The 16,913-nt window shown below is 32.1% G+C and overlaps 2 protein-coding genes across 2 annotated transcripts; one reads left to right on the forward strand and one right to left on the reverse strand.

Moving 5' to 3' along the window:
* Window positions 1–6,264: 6,264 nt before the first annotated feature.
* LOC128390648 (serine/arginine-rich splicing factor 2-like) lies at window positions 6,265–9,179 on the reverse strand. Its single transcript, XM_053350435.1, is given in 4 exon segments — window positions 6,265–7,962; window positions 8,219–8,359; window positions 8,361–8,507; window positions 8,509–9,179. Coding segments are annotated over 4 exon segments (978 nt in total). The 5' UTR covers window positions 8,775–9,179; the 3' UTR covers window positions 6,265–7,538.
* A 517-nt stretch (window positions 9,180–9,696) lies between these two features.
* Window positions 9,697–15,781, forward strand: LOC128386045 (DEP domain-containing protein DDB_G0279099-like). Its single transcript, XM_053345007.1, has 3 exons — window positions 9,697–13,485; window positions 13,644–13,779; window positions 13,875–15,781. The coding sequence occupies exons 1-3, from the start codon at window positions 10,006–10,008 to the stop codon at window positions 14,600–14,602; spliced, it is 4,344 nt and encodes a 1,447-aa protein (XP_053200982.1). The 5' UTR covers window positions 9,697–10,005; the 3' UTR covers window positions 14,603–15,781.
* The last annotated feature ends 1,132 nt before the right edge of the window (window positions 15,782–16,913 follow it).

A 16,913-nucleotide genomic window follows, 5' to 3' on the forward strand; every position in this document is an offset into this window, starting at 1 on the left:
TCAAATATAACCTTTTTTTTTAATATTTCTTCAAATGATTAATGATTAATGATAAAGTTCATGGTTTATTCAGGTTACCAGATTAAGATTATCATTTATTTATATTCCAACTTTTCCCTTTTTCTTGTTCATCTGAATATCTTATCATGAAAACTTTATTTTTTTTTCTTGATTCTTGTTCATGGTAACATACATTTACCATGTTAATATCCATTGTAATTACCATATTAAATACACATTGTAAATTGTTATGAAATGTTAATCACCATCATGATGATAATATATTATTAAACTTTTAGTTAAATGCATCAACACGTTAATTGTTATAAATTTGATTGTATTTTTCATTAATCAAATTCAAGATGATCAGTGTTTTCATTTTTACTTGATAACAATTGAAATTGTTAGGAAAGCTTATTCACTTTAATTATAAAACATTAGTTATTGATTGGTAATAGTTAATTGTTGTTGACATTATTAATACATATGAGAGCGAGTTAATTGTATTGGTGTAAGTATTTAATTTAATTCAATTTGTAATTTGTTTGGATATTGATTAGTTTTTGTTCAATGGTTATAATGATCATCATGATGAATGATAAGTTAATTAATTGTTGGTTTATATTGTTAAACTTACTTTTAGGTGTTAAACTTTGTCCTGTCTATTGGGGATTAATTTGTATTGTTGATCATTTGTGAAAGAGATGATGATGATTAAGTTAATAAGATGATAATGAAAGAGATGATGATATGGTGATGATAAATACTTTTCAGCTGATGAATGAAGGTGAATGAAGGATGATGAGGATATTTGAAAATTGTGGAGAGAAAAAAAATAATAATTGAAGAAGAAAAAAAAATAGATGAAAGAAAATTGAAATTGGATGAAGATGCTAAAAGATGAGGATGATGATGATGATGAAATTTGAGAGAGAGAGAGGTAATAATAAACAGAGAGAGAGGTGGGAATCAGAGGTGGTGATGGTGGGAAGATTTCTGAGAATATGAGATTTGAACTAGATAGATTTAGATGAATTTACTACAAAAGGTTAAGTGAATACGTGAGTTTGGAGAGTGAGTTAATCTGGAGGGTGGAAGTTCATGTCGAGGTGGGAATGGGTGATGAGAACCTTGTGTGACATCTTCCAGGTTCATCCAAGGGTGTGATTTACTTTCACTTTCATCAGTATCTCATTTTTATCATCAATGAATAGGGAGTCGAAAAATAATATTAATATTATCATTTGGGGAGAGCTCAGAGTTGGTGATGAAATTGAATAGAGGTGAAAATGAGATGATCAATTTCTGGATTAATCGATGTTCATGAAGATTCAAATGATGATTTTACAATAATTGGAATCAATTTATTGGGATGTTCAAGTTTTGTTTTCTCTATTAGTTTGTTAACATTTAGTTGGACTTGTAATTTGAATTTAGATTTTTTTAGTTTTGATTGTGATTAAACTTAATTCAAGTTGATCTTATGCCAAGCATTGATGTCCACACACAGTTCTTGGATTAGATTAATTAACAAGAATTGCGTTTGGACAATCAAAGCTTAACAGTTTTCCAGATAAATAAACTAGTTCGTTGAGTTAATGATTTAGTTTGTTTTTCAATAGAAAATAATTAAATCAAAACTTACCATTTTGATGTAACAGGCTCACATGAAAATGGTGAATTTTGGTGAACAATTAACTTTAATTGTTTGTAATAGGAAATCAAATAGTAAAAGTAGATAATCAGAGTTTACTGAGAGTCTTGATCTTTAGTTTGACCGGTGGGACCAAACTGAAGCTGGACAGTGGAAGAGAGAGAGAGAAAGGAAAGGAGAGATGGAAGATAATGATGAAGATGATGAGAAAAAGAAAAAATTTATCACTAGGAAAAAGAAAACTGTTGTTTCGTCTCTGATTCTTTGGAGTTATGTGTTCATGGAACATTGGATAAGAACTAAGATTTTTGAATTATTATCATGAAAGGTGGCGAAAAGTTGATGATAAAACTGAGAGAGTGAGAGAGGGAGACGATAATGAGAGAGCAAGTGAGTGAGATGGATGATGATGAGAAAAAGGAAGAGGAAGAAGTGTTCAGCTCGAAAGCAAGGCCACAACTATCTGACGGAATCATGAACACTAGACTATAAGTCCATTGAACCGGCTTCTCTCTCTCTCTCTCACTCTCACACATACACACTCCTTTTCATCCTTCATCATCATCATCATCCTCATCTTCATTATTCTTCATCTTCTTCAGAATCTCTTTCTTTCTTCCAAGAGCATTCTTATAAGGATGAAGATGAGGATGATAATAATATGGGAATGATGCTTGTTCATGTGATGAAAAGAAGAAAAGATTTATAGAATGAAGAAAAAAAAGAAAGAGATGATGATGATGATCATCATCATCATCTTAAGCTCCTGAAGATCACGTATAATCATGTGACACCACAAAACACTCTGCGCATTATATTGGGTTAAATGTTATTCTAATCTCACCCACTCCCTGAGTTTTACCTCCCTCCTCATCATTCAATCTTCTTATTCTTCCTCCTCCTCTTCCCACCTATCATCATACCCTCATACCCACCCCACCCTCTTTCTCAATCTCTCTTGACAATAAGTGTACTGTCATTGATATTTGGGGACAAAAAAAAAGTCAACCAATTTCAAGTGAACTGATAATATACAATTAATAGGGAGTAAAAATTTTTCTCCCTTTAATTCAGTTAAAAATCAGTTAATTGTAACAATTTACAAGGTAAATCATCAGATGATTTCACTTTCATACATTTCCATTATTATTATAACTTAATTCAATCCATGCTCACTTTATAATCAAATTAAATTGCAACAGGTTTTAAATCATCACTCTCATAGTTAAATTGATTTACCGTTATAATTGATTAGTTAATAATGGATTCATTTTAAAGTGTAAATCAATGTTTTCAATTAGATGATAATAACATCAAATTAATTACCAAACAATAATCAATCAATCAATTAATTAGAACTGTAAAAAAAACAACAACATCAACAAAATAGTGTAATTAATTAGTAGCAAATTGTTAGGAATTAGTTGAGAAAAACTTTTCTGATCAATAATTTTGTGTTTTTTTTTTGAAAAAAAAAATGAATGGAAACAATTAAAATGATAATCTTTACAGTGTTAATTATAGTTAACTGTAAATTATTATGATAAACAGTGATTAGGATAGTAAATTGTTAATTGAATCTGTTCAAGTTGAATTAATCAGTTGATTCCAGTGTTGTTGATTATGATGGTGAACTAAATATCAAAGCAAATTGTTTTTTTGTTTACTTCATTTAATTCATTCACGAAAGACATGGTATACTTGTTGCAGACAATGAAGATGATGATGATAATTAGGATGAGAGAAAAGTAAAAGGATGATGCTGATGATACAATATCGGACTCTTATCTTCCTCTTCTTCTCATCTTCATCTTCATCATCATCATATGAGAATATAAAAAACAAGCTTATTCACACTTATCTTCACTCTTGACTTTTCCTCCTTGTCTTTTTTTCACTCCCTTGAGTTATCATCTCTGTTGTTAACTTACTATTATAATGATGATGACTGAGTGAGATTCATTCATCATCATCATCATCGTCATCATCATAGTAATAAAAAAGGTGTAACAGGCAAGAAATAGGATGAAGATGAGGATGAGGAGTGGATTTTGGGAGGTGGGAAGATGAGGATGAGGATGAGGATGAAATATTTTCCCTGTTTGGATGAGGAAAAAAATGATTTTCATTTGGTCATTTTTTTTAGTATTTGTTGAGCTTTCAGTTGGTCATTGTGTTGTCCTTCATATTATCATTGGATTGATTGATGGGAGAACCTGTTGATTGTTGATTAACTTGATCTCTTTAATTAGTGTGTCATTATTTATATTATATGGTATGGATATAGATTTGAAATGATTAACTATTGGTTTTGTTATGGATTAGTGATTAGGATATTGAGGTTTATGATTGTATGCTATTGGTAATAACTTTAATAATTCAATTTGTTATCGTTTGATATTTCATTTCATGATATCAGTTATTTCAATGGGGAATTGGAATCATTTAAATTGTTGTGTTTAGTATATTTTTATAAACTAATATATAAATTAATTGGTAAACACTGGTATCATATTATAACTGTTACATTGATGATGATCATCTTGTTGTTATTATCTCGGGTAATTGTTACATTAGTTACATTGATTGGTCAAATAAACTTTCAATTAAAGGATAAAAGTTTTTTTTCATCTTCATCTTTATATATCATCTTTGTAGATCATCATCTCTTGAGATACTTTTTCATGGCAAAAAAGTAACTAAGGAAAAGGAAGTGAGAAGATGAAAGATTAACGGCTGATTGAATACGAGTCTTTATCATGGAAAAGGGGGTCAAGAAAGAGAGAGAGAGATGATGATGATGATAAAGATAATGATGAAAGAGGAAAGAGGAAAGAGAAGAGAGCAATCTTCTTCATCTTTTTGGGATGTATCTACCTTGGTGTTCATTGGAGCTCATGGTAATGATTATCTGGAATGATTCGGAAGATGTTGAAGAGATGATGATGGAGAGAGAGAGAGTCCAAAAAGTGATATTTTTCTAATGGTCAGTTACCAATATTAGCTGGTTTTCCTGTCTAAAAGGTAACATTAGTTTACCTTTGAAGTTTTGTAGCGAAAAATTTAGTTTGTTGTTAAAATGATGAGTTTAAGGTTCTAAGTGATGATATTGATGATTATCATCATGATATAAGATGGGAAGAAGATTTTGTGAAGTTCTACAGATCAAGTGAACAGGTCTTATTAGTATTTGTGATAAATGATGGAAGATGAAACTCTCACCCTCATCATTTCTCTCTCTCTCTCTCTCTCTCTCTCTCTCTCTCTCAGAGTGAAAAGTTTGCTCTTCGTCTTTTTTTTCGAGAAAGAAAAAAAATCTATCAGAGAAAAAAAACTTTTCTCTCTCTTCTTCCTCTCAATTCAATGAATACCACTCATGGAATGTGATAAACTAATAATTGGTGAAGATGATCATGATGATGAGAAGGATGCTAACGATGCTGATAAAAGAAGATAAGGAAAATGCTAAAAAGAGAGAGATGATAAATTCTAAAGGAGTGAGTTTATTTCCTCTCTTCATGAAGACTTTTAGTTCTGACATCGATGTTGATTCTTGATTGTTGTATGCTGATTATTATAATATCACAATCAACTATCACCTTCCAGGGAGTCAAAATTTCAGGATTTCCCTTGAAAAAATATAACATTTGATTCAATTGAATAATAAGAAACCATTAGATGATCAGGAAGGAAGATGAAGATTTGATTGGTAAAGAAAGAAAAATGTTTTGATTAGAGTGGGAATAAAAAAAGTGATTTATTTCCTGTAATTGTGATCACAATTTAACAATAAGGTGTATTTGATTGTCATCATGATGATACAACAATTAACTTTGATGGTGCACTTACAAAATGATTTAATGGTAAATAAACAAACAAAATGGTTAATGAAAAACAAACCAAGCATCTTAATGAGCTTTTAACAAGCTCAACTTATTGAATGTTAATCATTAAATTGATTGTTGATTGTTGTTGTTGATTATTATTATTAGGATATTCTCATCATCATTTTCATCATCTTCATCATCTTCATCTTTATCTTCAATTGACCATTATCACCATTCTTGACTTAAACATATGAAACATGAACATGATAATGATAACGAACTTGGAATTTAAGTTTAATAATCAATTGATTGTTGTTGATCAACAGAGTAAATCAATAGGTTCAGTGTAAGTGAAATTCCCGAGTGTATTATTAACATCATTATCATGATTAAATGTTGATCATCAAGTTTATTAACAAAAGGTAAACATATAAACATAGATGGTAAATGAATATGTGGTTGATCAAGAGATGGAAAAGTTAATTGTTGTTCCAATTTGATTGTCATGAAATTCAAGAACAATATGAAAACATAACAATTAGATTTTACTTATGTTATTTAAAAAGTATTTTCATCTTTCACCATTTAACTTTAATTGTCTTTGTAATCGTTACAACAATCAAGTTAAATCATCAAATTAAATTGTTTCTACTTCGGATAAGTTGGTCAATTATTATTATTATTTTTTTCCAGGGAAAAGTTTAGATGAAAATGAAAATGTTTTCTTCAACTATTACAACTAAATCATCACAATTTATCTGATTGAATTAATTCACATTTGAATATATTTATCATCATCATCATCAAGATTTATTGTAAATCAGGTTAGCATGACAATCTCCGGATGTTCAGGGTGATGAAAAGGTTTCTTCACATTGATAAGAATTCATCAATTTCTGAATAATAATAATTCATTATTATTCAGTTGCTTTTATCACTTTGCAAGGGAAAAACTGAACAAATGTTTCAATTCATTTTGTATCAAAGTTGTTGTTTGTTGATTGTTGATTGTTATTGTCAATTAAGTTAATCATTTTCTCTTGTGTTTTTGTTTAATAACATAATTGTGAAGCTTTTGTTTTTCATTAAAGTCTCAAAAATCAAATTATTGAAATGTGATTAAAACATTTTTCCTTCCTTGGTTCGAGTGGTGTTTAAGTTGATTGGATGTTTGGTTTTGGTTGGATTTGTTTTTTTGTTGTGATTTGGATTTTTAAATTTTTTTGTTTCTTTTTATCTGATTGAATCGAAAGGTAAATTCTTGATTCATTGAATTGGTTGTGTTTGAATATTTTTTTGTTGTTGTTGATGATAATGATGAGAAAGTATTGTAAATGAGGTTTAGATTGTGAAGGATGATAATGTCCAGAGGTTGATGATGATGTTGACGGGAGAGAGAGAGTGAGAGTGAGAGAGTTTAATGATGGCGCTTGTTGTTGTTGTGGTAGTGATTGAGAGGAATAATAATAATGATAATGATGATGATGTTGATGATGATGGAAAAGGTTGGAGTTGATAAGTTATCATGAATTCTGAATGTAAGAGTAACATGATTATTATGATGATTATTCAGTTACTATTATCTAACCAGTCAGGGAGGTTAAAAAAATATCAAAGGTTTTCATGATTGTGTTATTGTTATCAACAAAAGGCTACTTTATCATTCTGAATATCATCAAGTAGTTTTTATATAACAACTTTCAGGTGTATTCAGATTTTAGATGGTTGATCAGATAAAATTCAGATTTTCAATGTTAATTCATATTCATGAGAAAAATATTGAAAAAGGAAATATGATTTTTTTTTCTTTCTCAATGTTGCTCACTCTCTCTCTCTCTAGCTCCCTTTTTCTATCTCACCTCTCATTTTACTTTTATCTTCATAGTAACCATCACCATCATTATTATTATTATTATCGCCAATCATTGTCATCATCGTCAACATCTTCTCATCATCATCATTTCATTAATCATTGTTATTTCGCTTTGATTACAAGTTAGGATGTGGTTTTTTTTTATTTTGGCTCCGACTTTATCTTAACCTCATTGCTGGGGCTTTTACTGGCTTCGAGATTGTCGTCCATTCTCTTCACTTCGAGTTTTACTCCGACTTCGGCTTCGACTACCACTTCGACTCCGATCACGACTTTGGCTTCGCTCTCGGCTCTGGCTTCGATCTCGGCTTTGGCTTCTGGAGTTGTTTCTATCTCGACTCCTACTTTTACTCCTGCTTCGACTACGGTTACGGCTTCTACTTCTACTGCGACTTTCACTCCTACTTTTACTTCTTGATCCTCTGCTTTTATCTCCACCATCATCCATTTTATCACTTTTGTCCTTTGAATCTTTCTTGTGGGGACTTCGACTTCGGTCACGATCTTCTTTTTTACTAGTACTATCCTTGCTTCTAGATCGTCGATTTTTATCTGTGCTTTTGGATCGATTTCTTCTGACGCTTCGATGGCCATCTCGTCTTCTATCCCTAAAAAAAAGTTGAAAAAAGAAGACAAAAATCAATAAAAATAAAAATAGATAAATAATTATAACATATTAAAATACATATAAAACAATGTATTATATTTGTATTTTATAAACGAGAACTCATTATAATGGTTGAAATGTGGATTAAAGAGAAAGAGGAGAGAGAGAGAGAGAGTCTTGTCTCTTTCTTCAAAGGAAGAGGGAGAATTTGAGAGAAAGAGAGGAAAAAAGAAAACAAATTGGGAACAAATGGTTACCTTGATCGAGACCGTGACCGTGATCGAGATCGTCTTCTATATGGTGATCTACCACGAAATGGTTGCCTTCCTCGGAAACCACCACCGCCACCATACCGGCCTCCTCCATTTCGAAAGCCACCACCACCATATCTACCGCCACCCTTGAATTGGGTGGACCACTTGACGTGATGAGGATAATTGACGAGTAGGTGAAGGTCTAGCATACCGAGCCATTTGAATGGACAAAGGTCTACCATCAAGAACATAGCCATTCATTTTCCTCATGGCTTCTTCTGCATCTCTTTCTTACAAATCTAACAAAAGCAAACCCGCGACTTGCAAAGGTATCTGGATACCTGGGAACATAAACGTCTCCCAATTCACCATATTTTGAAAAAACCTTTGATAAAAGAGCTACACCAGTTCGCTGGGTAATGTTGTCAACTTTAAGAGATGTCATGCCTTCAATGTTGGGTGGAAAACCAGACCGGCCAAAAGAGCCATTATCAAAATCACGGGATGGTGATCTAGACTCATGACCTCGACTATGCCGACGAGATCTACTAAATGACATGTCCTATGAGTCTTTATACAACAGAGAAGACCAAGAAGAAGAAGAAAAAACTGATAACACACAACCAAACTCACACACACACACAACTGAGAGAGAGAGAGAGAGAGAGAAAATGAGAGAGAAAGATGAAGAGAGAAACAGAGAGAGAGAGAGAGAGAGAAACAGTCACTTACAAACACACTTGTACTTGATGTTGGTAAAAGGAGAAAAATTGAAAACAAAAAAAAGCATATAAGTAATATAACCCAATTGGTGACAATTTAAATCGATAACTGGAATTACAATTAATTAATTGTTTTTCGGCAGACAAACTAAACAAAAAAAATAAATCACTAAAAAACAAACACAAGCTTAAAAATTGGCGAGAAAAAAATTTCACCCAAAAAAAAATCTTCTAGTAAAAGAAGACCAGAGAAGGGGAAAAATCGATCCCTTAAGCCGATGCGCAGAGACTCATTTTCCATAGAAATACATAGGAAGTAAATCGAGTTGTGAGTGGATGGAGAAAATTTTAAAAAGAAAATTTCTCAGTTCCAATAATGGACCTCAGATGGCGACAGGTTCGTTTTCGCGCTTAGAAAATTTTTCTTGAGCAAACAAAAATGTAAAAAGAAAATTATTAATTGAAAGAAATTAATTTAACTCAATCATGGAATAGAAATTAACTCATTAGTCTGTTTGGGATACGGAGAAGATTAAATTTAATCGGTTGTTTGGATTAAGTTTATAAGAAGAAAGGGGAAACATTTTGTGTTCACTTTTCTTTTGGAATATTTTTCATATTTACCGCCACTTTTTTTCTTTCTTTTTCGTTTTCGGTTGAAAGGGATGACCACCAGGTAGAAGCATTTGTTAGAATGTTGAACAAAGAGTAAAGAGAGAAAAGAAAGAGGAGAAAAAAGGAAAAGGTTTTTTTCTCTTAGAATTAAATTTTCTCAGTTTGTTTTTTTGTTTGTTTTTCTTTTAGTGATTTAATTTTGGTTTTAGTTTTATCAACTGAAAAATTAATTAATCAAATTCTAATTACGGTGATTCGATGTGAAATTTATACTTTTCACCCATTTTTGGATTGTACATTTTTCCTCTCTTTCTCTCTCTCACTGACTCTTCTCTTTCCTTTCTATTTTTCTTTCTTTCCTTTCCTTTTCTTTTTCTTTCTCTCTTTTTTTTTATATATTATTTATCAATAGGAAAGAAAGAAAGAAAGAAAGAAAAACGCAAAAGAGATAAAATGATGCAAGCGCCTTTTACCCGACTCCCTCAGCCTGTTGTCTGCTCCATTTGTAATAAGCAATATAAGGATGTTCATGAGCATATTGAACACATGACCTCTGTCCATCAAATGAAAGCATCGTTCAGGTGTAGCACGTGTGGTGAAATATTTCCCAGTAAGGTTGCCGTTGAAGCTCATCTAGCAACTCATGCTGGTGCTGGTCAATCAAATGCTGATTTAACATCGATACCTGTTACAGCCATCAATTTATCTTCAAACAATGGTAATATCATCACTACTATCACTGATAATAACAATTTAAATAACTCCAGTAACAAAACTATCAATTCTGATAATAATAATATTAACAATAATAATAATGGACGAGTTACTTCAGCTTCTTCAAGAGAAGGTAATAAACCATCTTCTTCTGCTTCTTCTGGTTCTATTTTATCTAACATTCAAGTGACCCGAAGTGCATGTGATGCCGAGAATGTTCTTGCTCTTGACATTGAGGAGGATGAAGAAGAAGATGGAGATGATGACTTGCTTAAAGAGGTTTACAGTTGCTCTTGTGGTAAAGCCTATTTTCTTAGAATGTCATTTGATGCTCATCAGAAAGTTTGTCCAGCCAAAATGCAACAATATAGTAACACAACCATCCCCGCATCAACTTGCACCGTTACAAGGAATCAAGAGGCAAATAATAAAAGTCAATCTAAACCTGGTGAAAATGTGATTAAACGTCCACAGGGTCGAGGTCGTTCCCTTGGTAGTCTTGATACTTTGGGTACAGAATTAATTGGATCTGAAACATCTAATTGTCGAAAAATGGTTGAAGCGATACATTCAGATGGTGATACTAATTGTAAAGCTTGTCACAAACCAATGAAAGGATTTATCAGTTTATGTAATCATCTAAGTCGACGTAATGAGTGCAGAGAATTTTATAATGACAATTTGGTTCCTGATCATGGATTGGAAAAAGATAAATCATCTTCTAACCAGCATGAGAAAATTCGACATTCTCTGGAAACACCGGACAGAAGCAATAATTCATTTGTTAAATCTGGTGATTCTCTTTTACATACTAAACGAGCTTTACCAAATACCACTACCTCTGGTGCCTCTTCAACCTCTTCACCGACAACTGTTGGTAATAATAATAACGGTAATTCTGGTGGAAATACTAATAGTGGATCAGCCAGTGATTCTAAAACAGGACAAGGTTATAGTCCCGCTTTTACCGATTTGGGTCCTGATGATATAATCATTGCACCTTCTGATGAGCTTATTCGCCGAGCTTACCTGGTACGAAATCGTGTCCAGTGTCCACGGTGTACAAAAATATTCGGCGGTAAAACTCCCGCTGTCGCTTATAATAACCATCGACGGAATAAACATTGTCCAGCAACCCAAGCAACTGTTCCCTATTTGAAAGCTAAATTCAACAAAAATAAGGATCAACAATCCAGTCCTCAAGCAGCAGATACTGTACCTGTGAATGCAAACGTAAATCCTGTTATCCCTCAAGAATCCAAGTTACCTGATGGACAAGCTCAAGTCAGATTCTATTGTAAATTATGTCCTAATCGAGATATAAAAAATCGTGTCTCTCTTGGTGTTCATTTAACCACTTACCATGGTCTACCTGCTGTGAACATAAGTTCTAATGATGGAATTGCTCTAAGATGTCAAACCTGTTCACTAACCTTTAATTCCAAATATTTTTACAATATGCATCGTTATGAATGTGATCTAACCTCTCCTTACATTGGAATCTTAGAAGCCGATAAATCTGAATCAGATGATTTAACCACAATTCCATCAACAGAATCAAAACAAGCAACCAATGAGAGAGAAGAAGAAACAATTTCTCACCGACCAGCTCCACCACCTTCCATCATGCCACCTCCTATCCAATCAATATCTCCAACACCAGTTTCACCTCAAGCCCAACAATCAACCCAACACCACCGTCAACAATTAAGCTCAAACAGTTCACCCTCATCGATTGGTTCAACTCCATCACCAATACCAACAACTAATTCACAATCTCAACTTTTAAAAGTTCAGCCAACCTTCAATAATCCTCCACGAGGAAGTGCAGTTAGTAATGCATATTTTGGAAGCAATTACACGTGCACTCTATGTCACAAGAAGGGTTTTCCGGTCCAAATGCTGTCGAATTCATCAAAATATCAATGTGTTAAAAGACCTTTAGTTCCACCACCGAAATCTCCGTATCCCTCACCATTGGCTAAACCTCGAACAAAATCTTATTCTCGACCATTATCTCGAGATGAATCTCAATCAGGATCCAATGAGTCTCGATTAGCTGCTCTTCTGGGAAGTCCTAATCCAGTTGCCCTCAACTCTCAACTAAAAGGTGATCGTCGCAGTGAATTGAATCGTGTCCATGAGTCTGGATTACTCATGTGCGATAATTGTGGACGAGGTCCTTACAACAGTCAATATTACCTACTTGAACATAAGAGACAATATTGTCAAGTGGTTAAAAACAATCGTAATAATAATGTTTCATCTCCATCCAATTCAAGCTCTTCTAAATCAATTGAAATTGAAAATGCTTTAGAGCAAATTCCTACACCCAATTTGACAAAGACTAAAGATTTATCTCAAAGAATTGCGCCTTCATCATCTTCAAAAAATGATTTAATTCGACCAGTGCCTCAAAAAGCTAATCACTCAAACGATATTCGTCTAATTATTGGTAATAATATTAAAAATGGTTCATACGAAAGTAAAATTGTCACCAATAAGAATGAAACAAGAAATTCACATCAAAATAACTCGAATAACAATAATAGTAATCACACAAGCAACAACAAAGAACCTCAAGATTATGTTGACATGATTACTGAAAATGTGCCTTCCGGAGAAACAGTTAATCTACTTGAATGTACCGAATGTGGTTTTACCGAGTCTGATGTATTTAAATTCGTCCGTCATCGCCTTAAACACTTTTCCGATAAACCAGAAGATTTCAGTAAATTTGTTTGTTATGCTTGTGAAATTTGTAAAGGTAAAATAGTTATCAGTCAACTTTCCCGAATACGACAACATCTTCACCAACATCTTAAAATATACAAGACTTTATATAAAGCGGAGCCCAGAAAAGAGAAACGAAAACGTTCCTATCCCTTTGAAACTGAAAATGAAGACAATGATACAATGATCACATGTCCTTACTGTCGAGCTTGCCAATTTTCCGATGCTCCTGGTTTATCTCATCATATTAAAAATGCTTGTCCTTTCCGTTTCCGTTGTATTAAATGTGACCGAACCTTTGTCTCTAAAGACTTATTGGTAGATCACAAAAAAACGTGCCTTGTTGATGAAGTTAGTAACAACAACTCGAAAACTCTCATATCCTGCCATCATTGTGGTCTTAAATTTAACTCAAAGCAACGGCTTTTCTATCATGAACAAGCCTGTCACAAAGTCTACAATGCTGATGTCTCCCAAAGAGTAGAGGTAATAAGAGAAAAGCAAAATATTTTTAATCATCAAGATTCTATAAGAAAACAAAGATGAAAATATGTTGCATTGTTAATCTTATTCTGTTCTTGAATACTTGTTCATTTTTTTTTATTCCTTTTTTTTCTTATCTTAACTTTTTCTTTATTCCCTAGGAACTTATTGATAGAGCCTCTACTTGTGCTATCTGTGGATTAAGAGCGAAAAATTATATCGTTAAAGCAAAACATGAAGTCAAGTGTCTAGAAATGGCTTTGGATTCGCTGGGTATCAAGTTTCTGCATTTTGAGAGTGAGTCAATTCTTCAATTAATTTTTTCTTCTCTTCTATCGAGATCCTTGTCTTTTTTATATTAAATGTTTTCATCTTTTTGCCCTTTTTTTCAGATATGGAAGATATTGACTCTGATTCGAGCATTGTTAACGAAGAATCTGTTGACCAAAGTTCTCTGATCTCAGCTAATGGTGGTGGTATAGTTGAAGATGAAGAAATGGAAGTAGTAGACGAATATGAAGAAGAAATTGTGGAAAATATTTGTGAATTAATGGTCAAGTACAGTGAGGAGGATTTAGAAGAATCTTTGCGGAAAAAGTTTGGAATTGATAAAGATTGTTCTGTTGTTCTCGAAAGATTGAAAGATGTTACTTTCACAGGAGAAAATGATGAAGATGTAGATGATGAGAAAGATGAGAAAGAAGAAGAAGATGATGACGATGAAGGAGAATATGATGATTATGATGAAGATTGTGAGAACCTGAATGACCATTTCAACAAAATGGAATCATTGAAGCAAATGTTTGAAAGACTTTTACATCGTTTGGTTCCCAAGTACGTTTACGATGAGATAATCAATGGAAAACCTGTTGATGTGGCTCTTACCTCAATCTTACAAACAATGGGCTCTAATCCACTTACGGAGACAAATCACAAATCTAATATTATCAACAATTTCCGAACAAATATTGAAACATTTTTACAACTTTCTATTGAGAAGGAAATTCTGTCAAAAGCTTCCGATAAAACTAGAGTAGTTGATGAAATTATCTCCAATCTTCTCAATGTCCAACAAAATCAGATCACTGATTTATTATCTCCTCAATCATCTTCATCGTGAAGCTACAAAAAACTAAAAAACAAAATGATTACCATAATTATCATAAATGTTCACACTGACCATCATTTCCACCACCATCACCACCGTTATCATCATGATCCTCACCATCACCATCACCATCACCGTCACCACCATCATCATTATCATTACCATAAGAAAGATCATCAGTTATCTCTTACTTTTCATATCGAGTCATTTATCTACACATGAAATTCATAGAAACATTTGCAAAGTTATACGGAAAAAAAAAGATGGAAACTTCATCTCATGCAAATAACCCAAAGCAATAGCCGCCGATTTCATTTCAATTTAATATATATTTCATATAACAAATAATTACTTATCATGATAACATTTATATTTATATGTTACCCGCTTGTTAAACAAACAAGATAAACATTTACACACCTACAATATATTACCACACAAATACATACAAAAGAAAACAAAAAATCAAAGTAAAAAAGTGCTCATGGATGCCCTGGTTCCATAAGAAAGTTAACTAAACATAAAATTCAAATGGTGGATTTGGCTAAAAAAACAAAGAAAATGATATTAAGCAATTTGTTTTTCTTAATCACTTTTCCAGTAAAGGTTGACAATCAAGGCAATTCAACTTATCGTCAAAATGACAAATATCAACCAAATCATAACCACCTCTCTCTAACTTTTTCTCTCTCTCTCCTTCTGTTATGTTCCCTATTGTTCAGCTGTTGAAACTTTTTCTTTCTCTTTCCCTCTGAATATTTCAAGAATTCTGATTACAACTCTGATCATAATCAAATTACAAATGACAATTAATCAACTAATTAGTGATATGTATTTTGTTTTTACAAACAAAAAAGCCTCCGACTTTATATTTTTCAGTTTTATTTTGAAAACAAAAGTTGAAACCTCTTCTACTACTTTTTTTTGACCCTCCATCGTGAACAAACAAATTAATTTCATCTTCTCAATTTTCACCTTGAAATGCAATCAAATTAACCAACATGGATAAAAACAATTAAGTTAATAGCAAAAGGATTCATCCTCTTCCATTCCCCACCAAACTTTTCCAACAATATAAATATTGTTGGTGTAGATGAAACTAAATTGTATTCTCACACTAAACCTCATTTGTATCTGTTTTCATCGTTTTCCATTGATAAACAACAAAGCAAAAAAACAACTAAAACCCAACATTTACTAAATTAGTCGATTACCATTTTGAAGATAATTAAGAAAAAAACAATCAACTTTACTAATCACCTATTTAATTGATTATAACCTTTTTTTGATGATCAAACTATGAATCAGGATTGATTTTTTTCTTATAAAAACATTACCTATCATCTCACATCAATGACCTTTTTGTTTTTCTAACAATCAACTTGAACAATTAACTAATTACTTTTGTAATATTAATGAAAAGTTAATTTGCAAAAAAGTAATATCTATAGTTATAAAAATAAAAATTTTCCAATTATCTAGCTAATCAATAGTTTCATAATTAAACCCTAATTAGTTTCATGTATTTATTTAATTATAAGCATCATCATTAAGCCGATTTGGACAACCATCTAATGGTGGTTATCATTTTCTGGTTCACCTTCCCCAGTCAGACTAAGTTGTACGGAATAATTAAAAAAAAATGTCAAAAACGGAAGAATATGTTGGTGCAGGTTTCATGATCAGGTAAGGTATTGTTCGAGGGTAAAGGTTAGATGATCATCTAAGTCATTCAATTTATCTTCGAAAAGTTATTCTCTTCTTTCAGGTTCAGAAAGTCCTCTAGATAAATTGTATAAAAAATTAACCGAACGTTATTCCTCGTGTTAGTGTGGCCGCACGATCTAAAGCGCTGGTTTTTTGAACACCGATCAGAAATGACGCAGGTTCGAATCTAATCGCTGCCATAATCTAAAAAATACAACTCTGATCATAATCAAATTTTCAAATGATAATTAATCTACTAATTAGTGATATGTACTTTGTTTTTAAAACATTGCCTATGTTATCATCTCTCTCATTAAAAAGCTGTTTTTTTTCGAACAATCAACCTGAACAATTGACTAATTACTTTTGTAATATGTTAAATTCTAATTTTTTTAATATTTAGATGGTAGCAATCAAAAAGTTCAAACTATGAAAGGTTTAACTGTATTAGTCAAAAAGTTAACCTGCAAAAAAAAGTAACATCTATGGCTATGAAAATTTTCCAATTAATCATCTAGTTAATCATTTGTTTGCATAATTAAACCCTAAATTAGTTTCATAAAGAAAAGCATTAGTTTTCTTCCAACAATAACAATTAATGACAATTAAGTTTATT

Source organism: Panonychus citri, unplaced genomic scaffold, assembly GCF_014898815.1.
Source record: "Panonychus citri isolate SS breed McGregor unplaced genomic scaffold, ASM1489881v1 Contig00001, whole genome shotgun sequence".
Taxonomy (NCBI): Eukaryota; Metazoa; Arthropoda; class Arachnida; order Trombidiformes; family Tetranychidae; genus Panonychus; species Panonychus citri.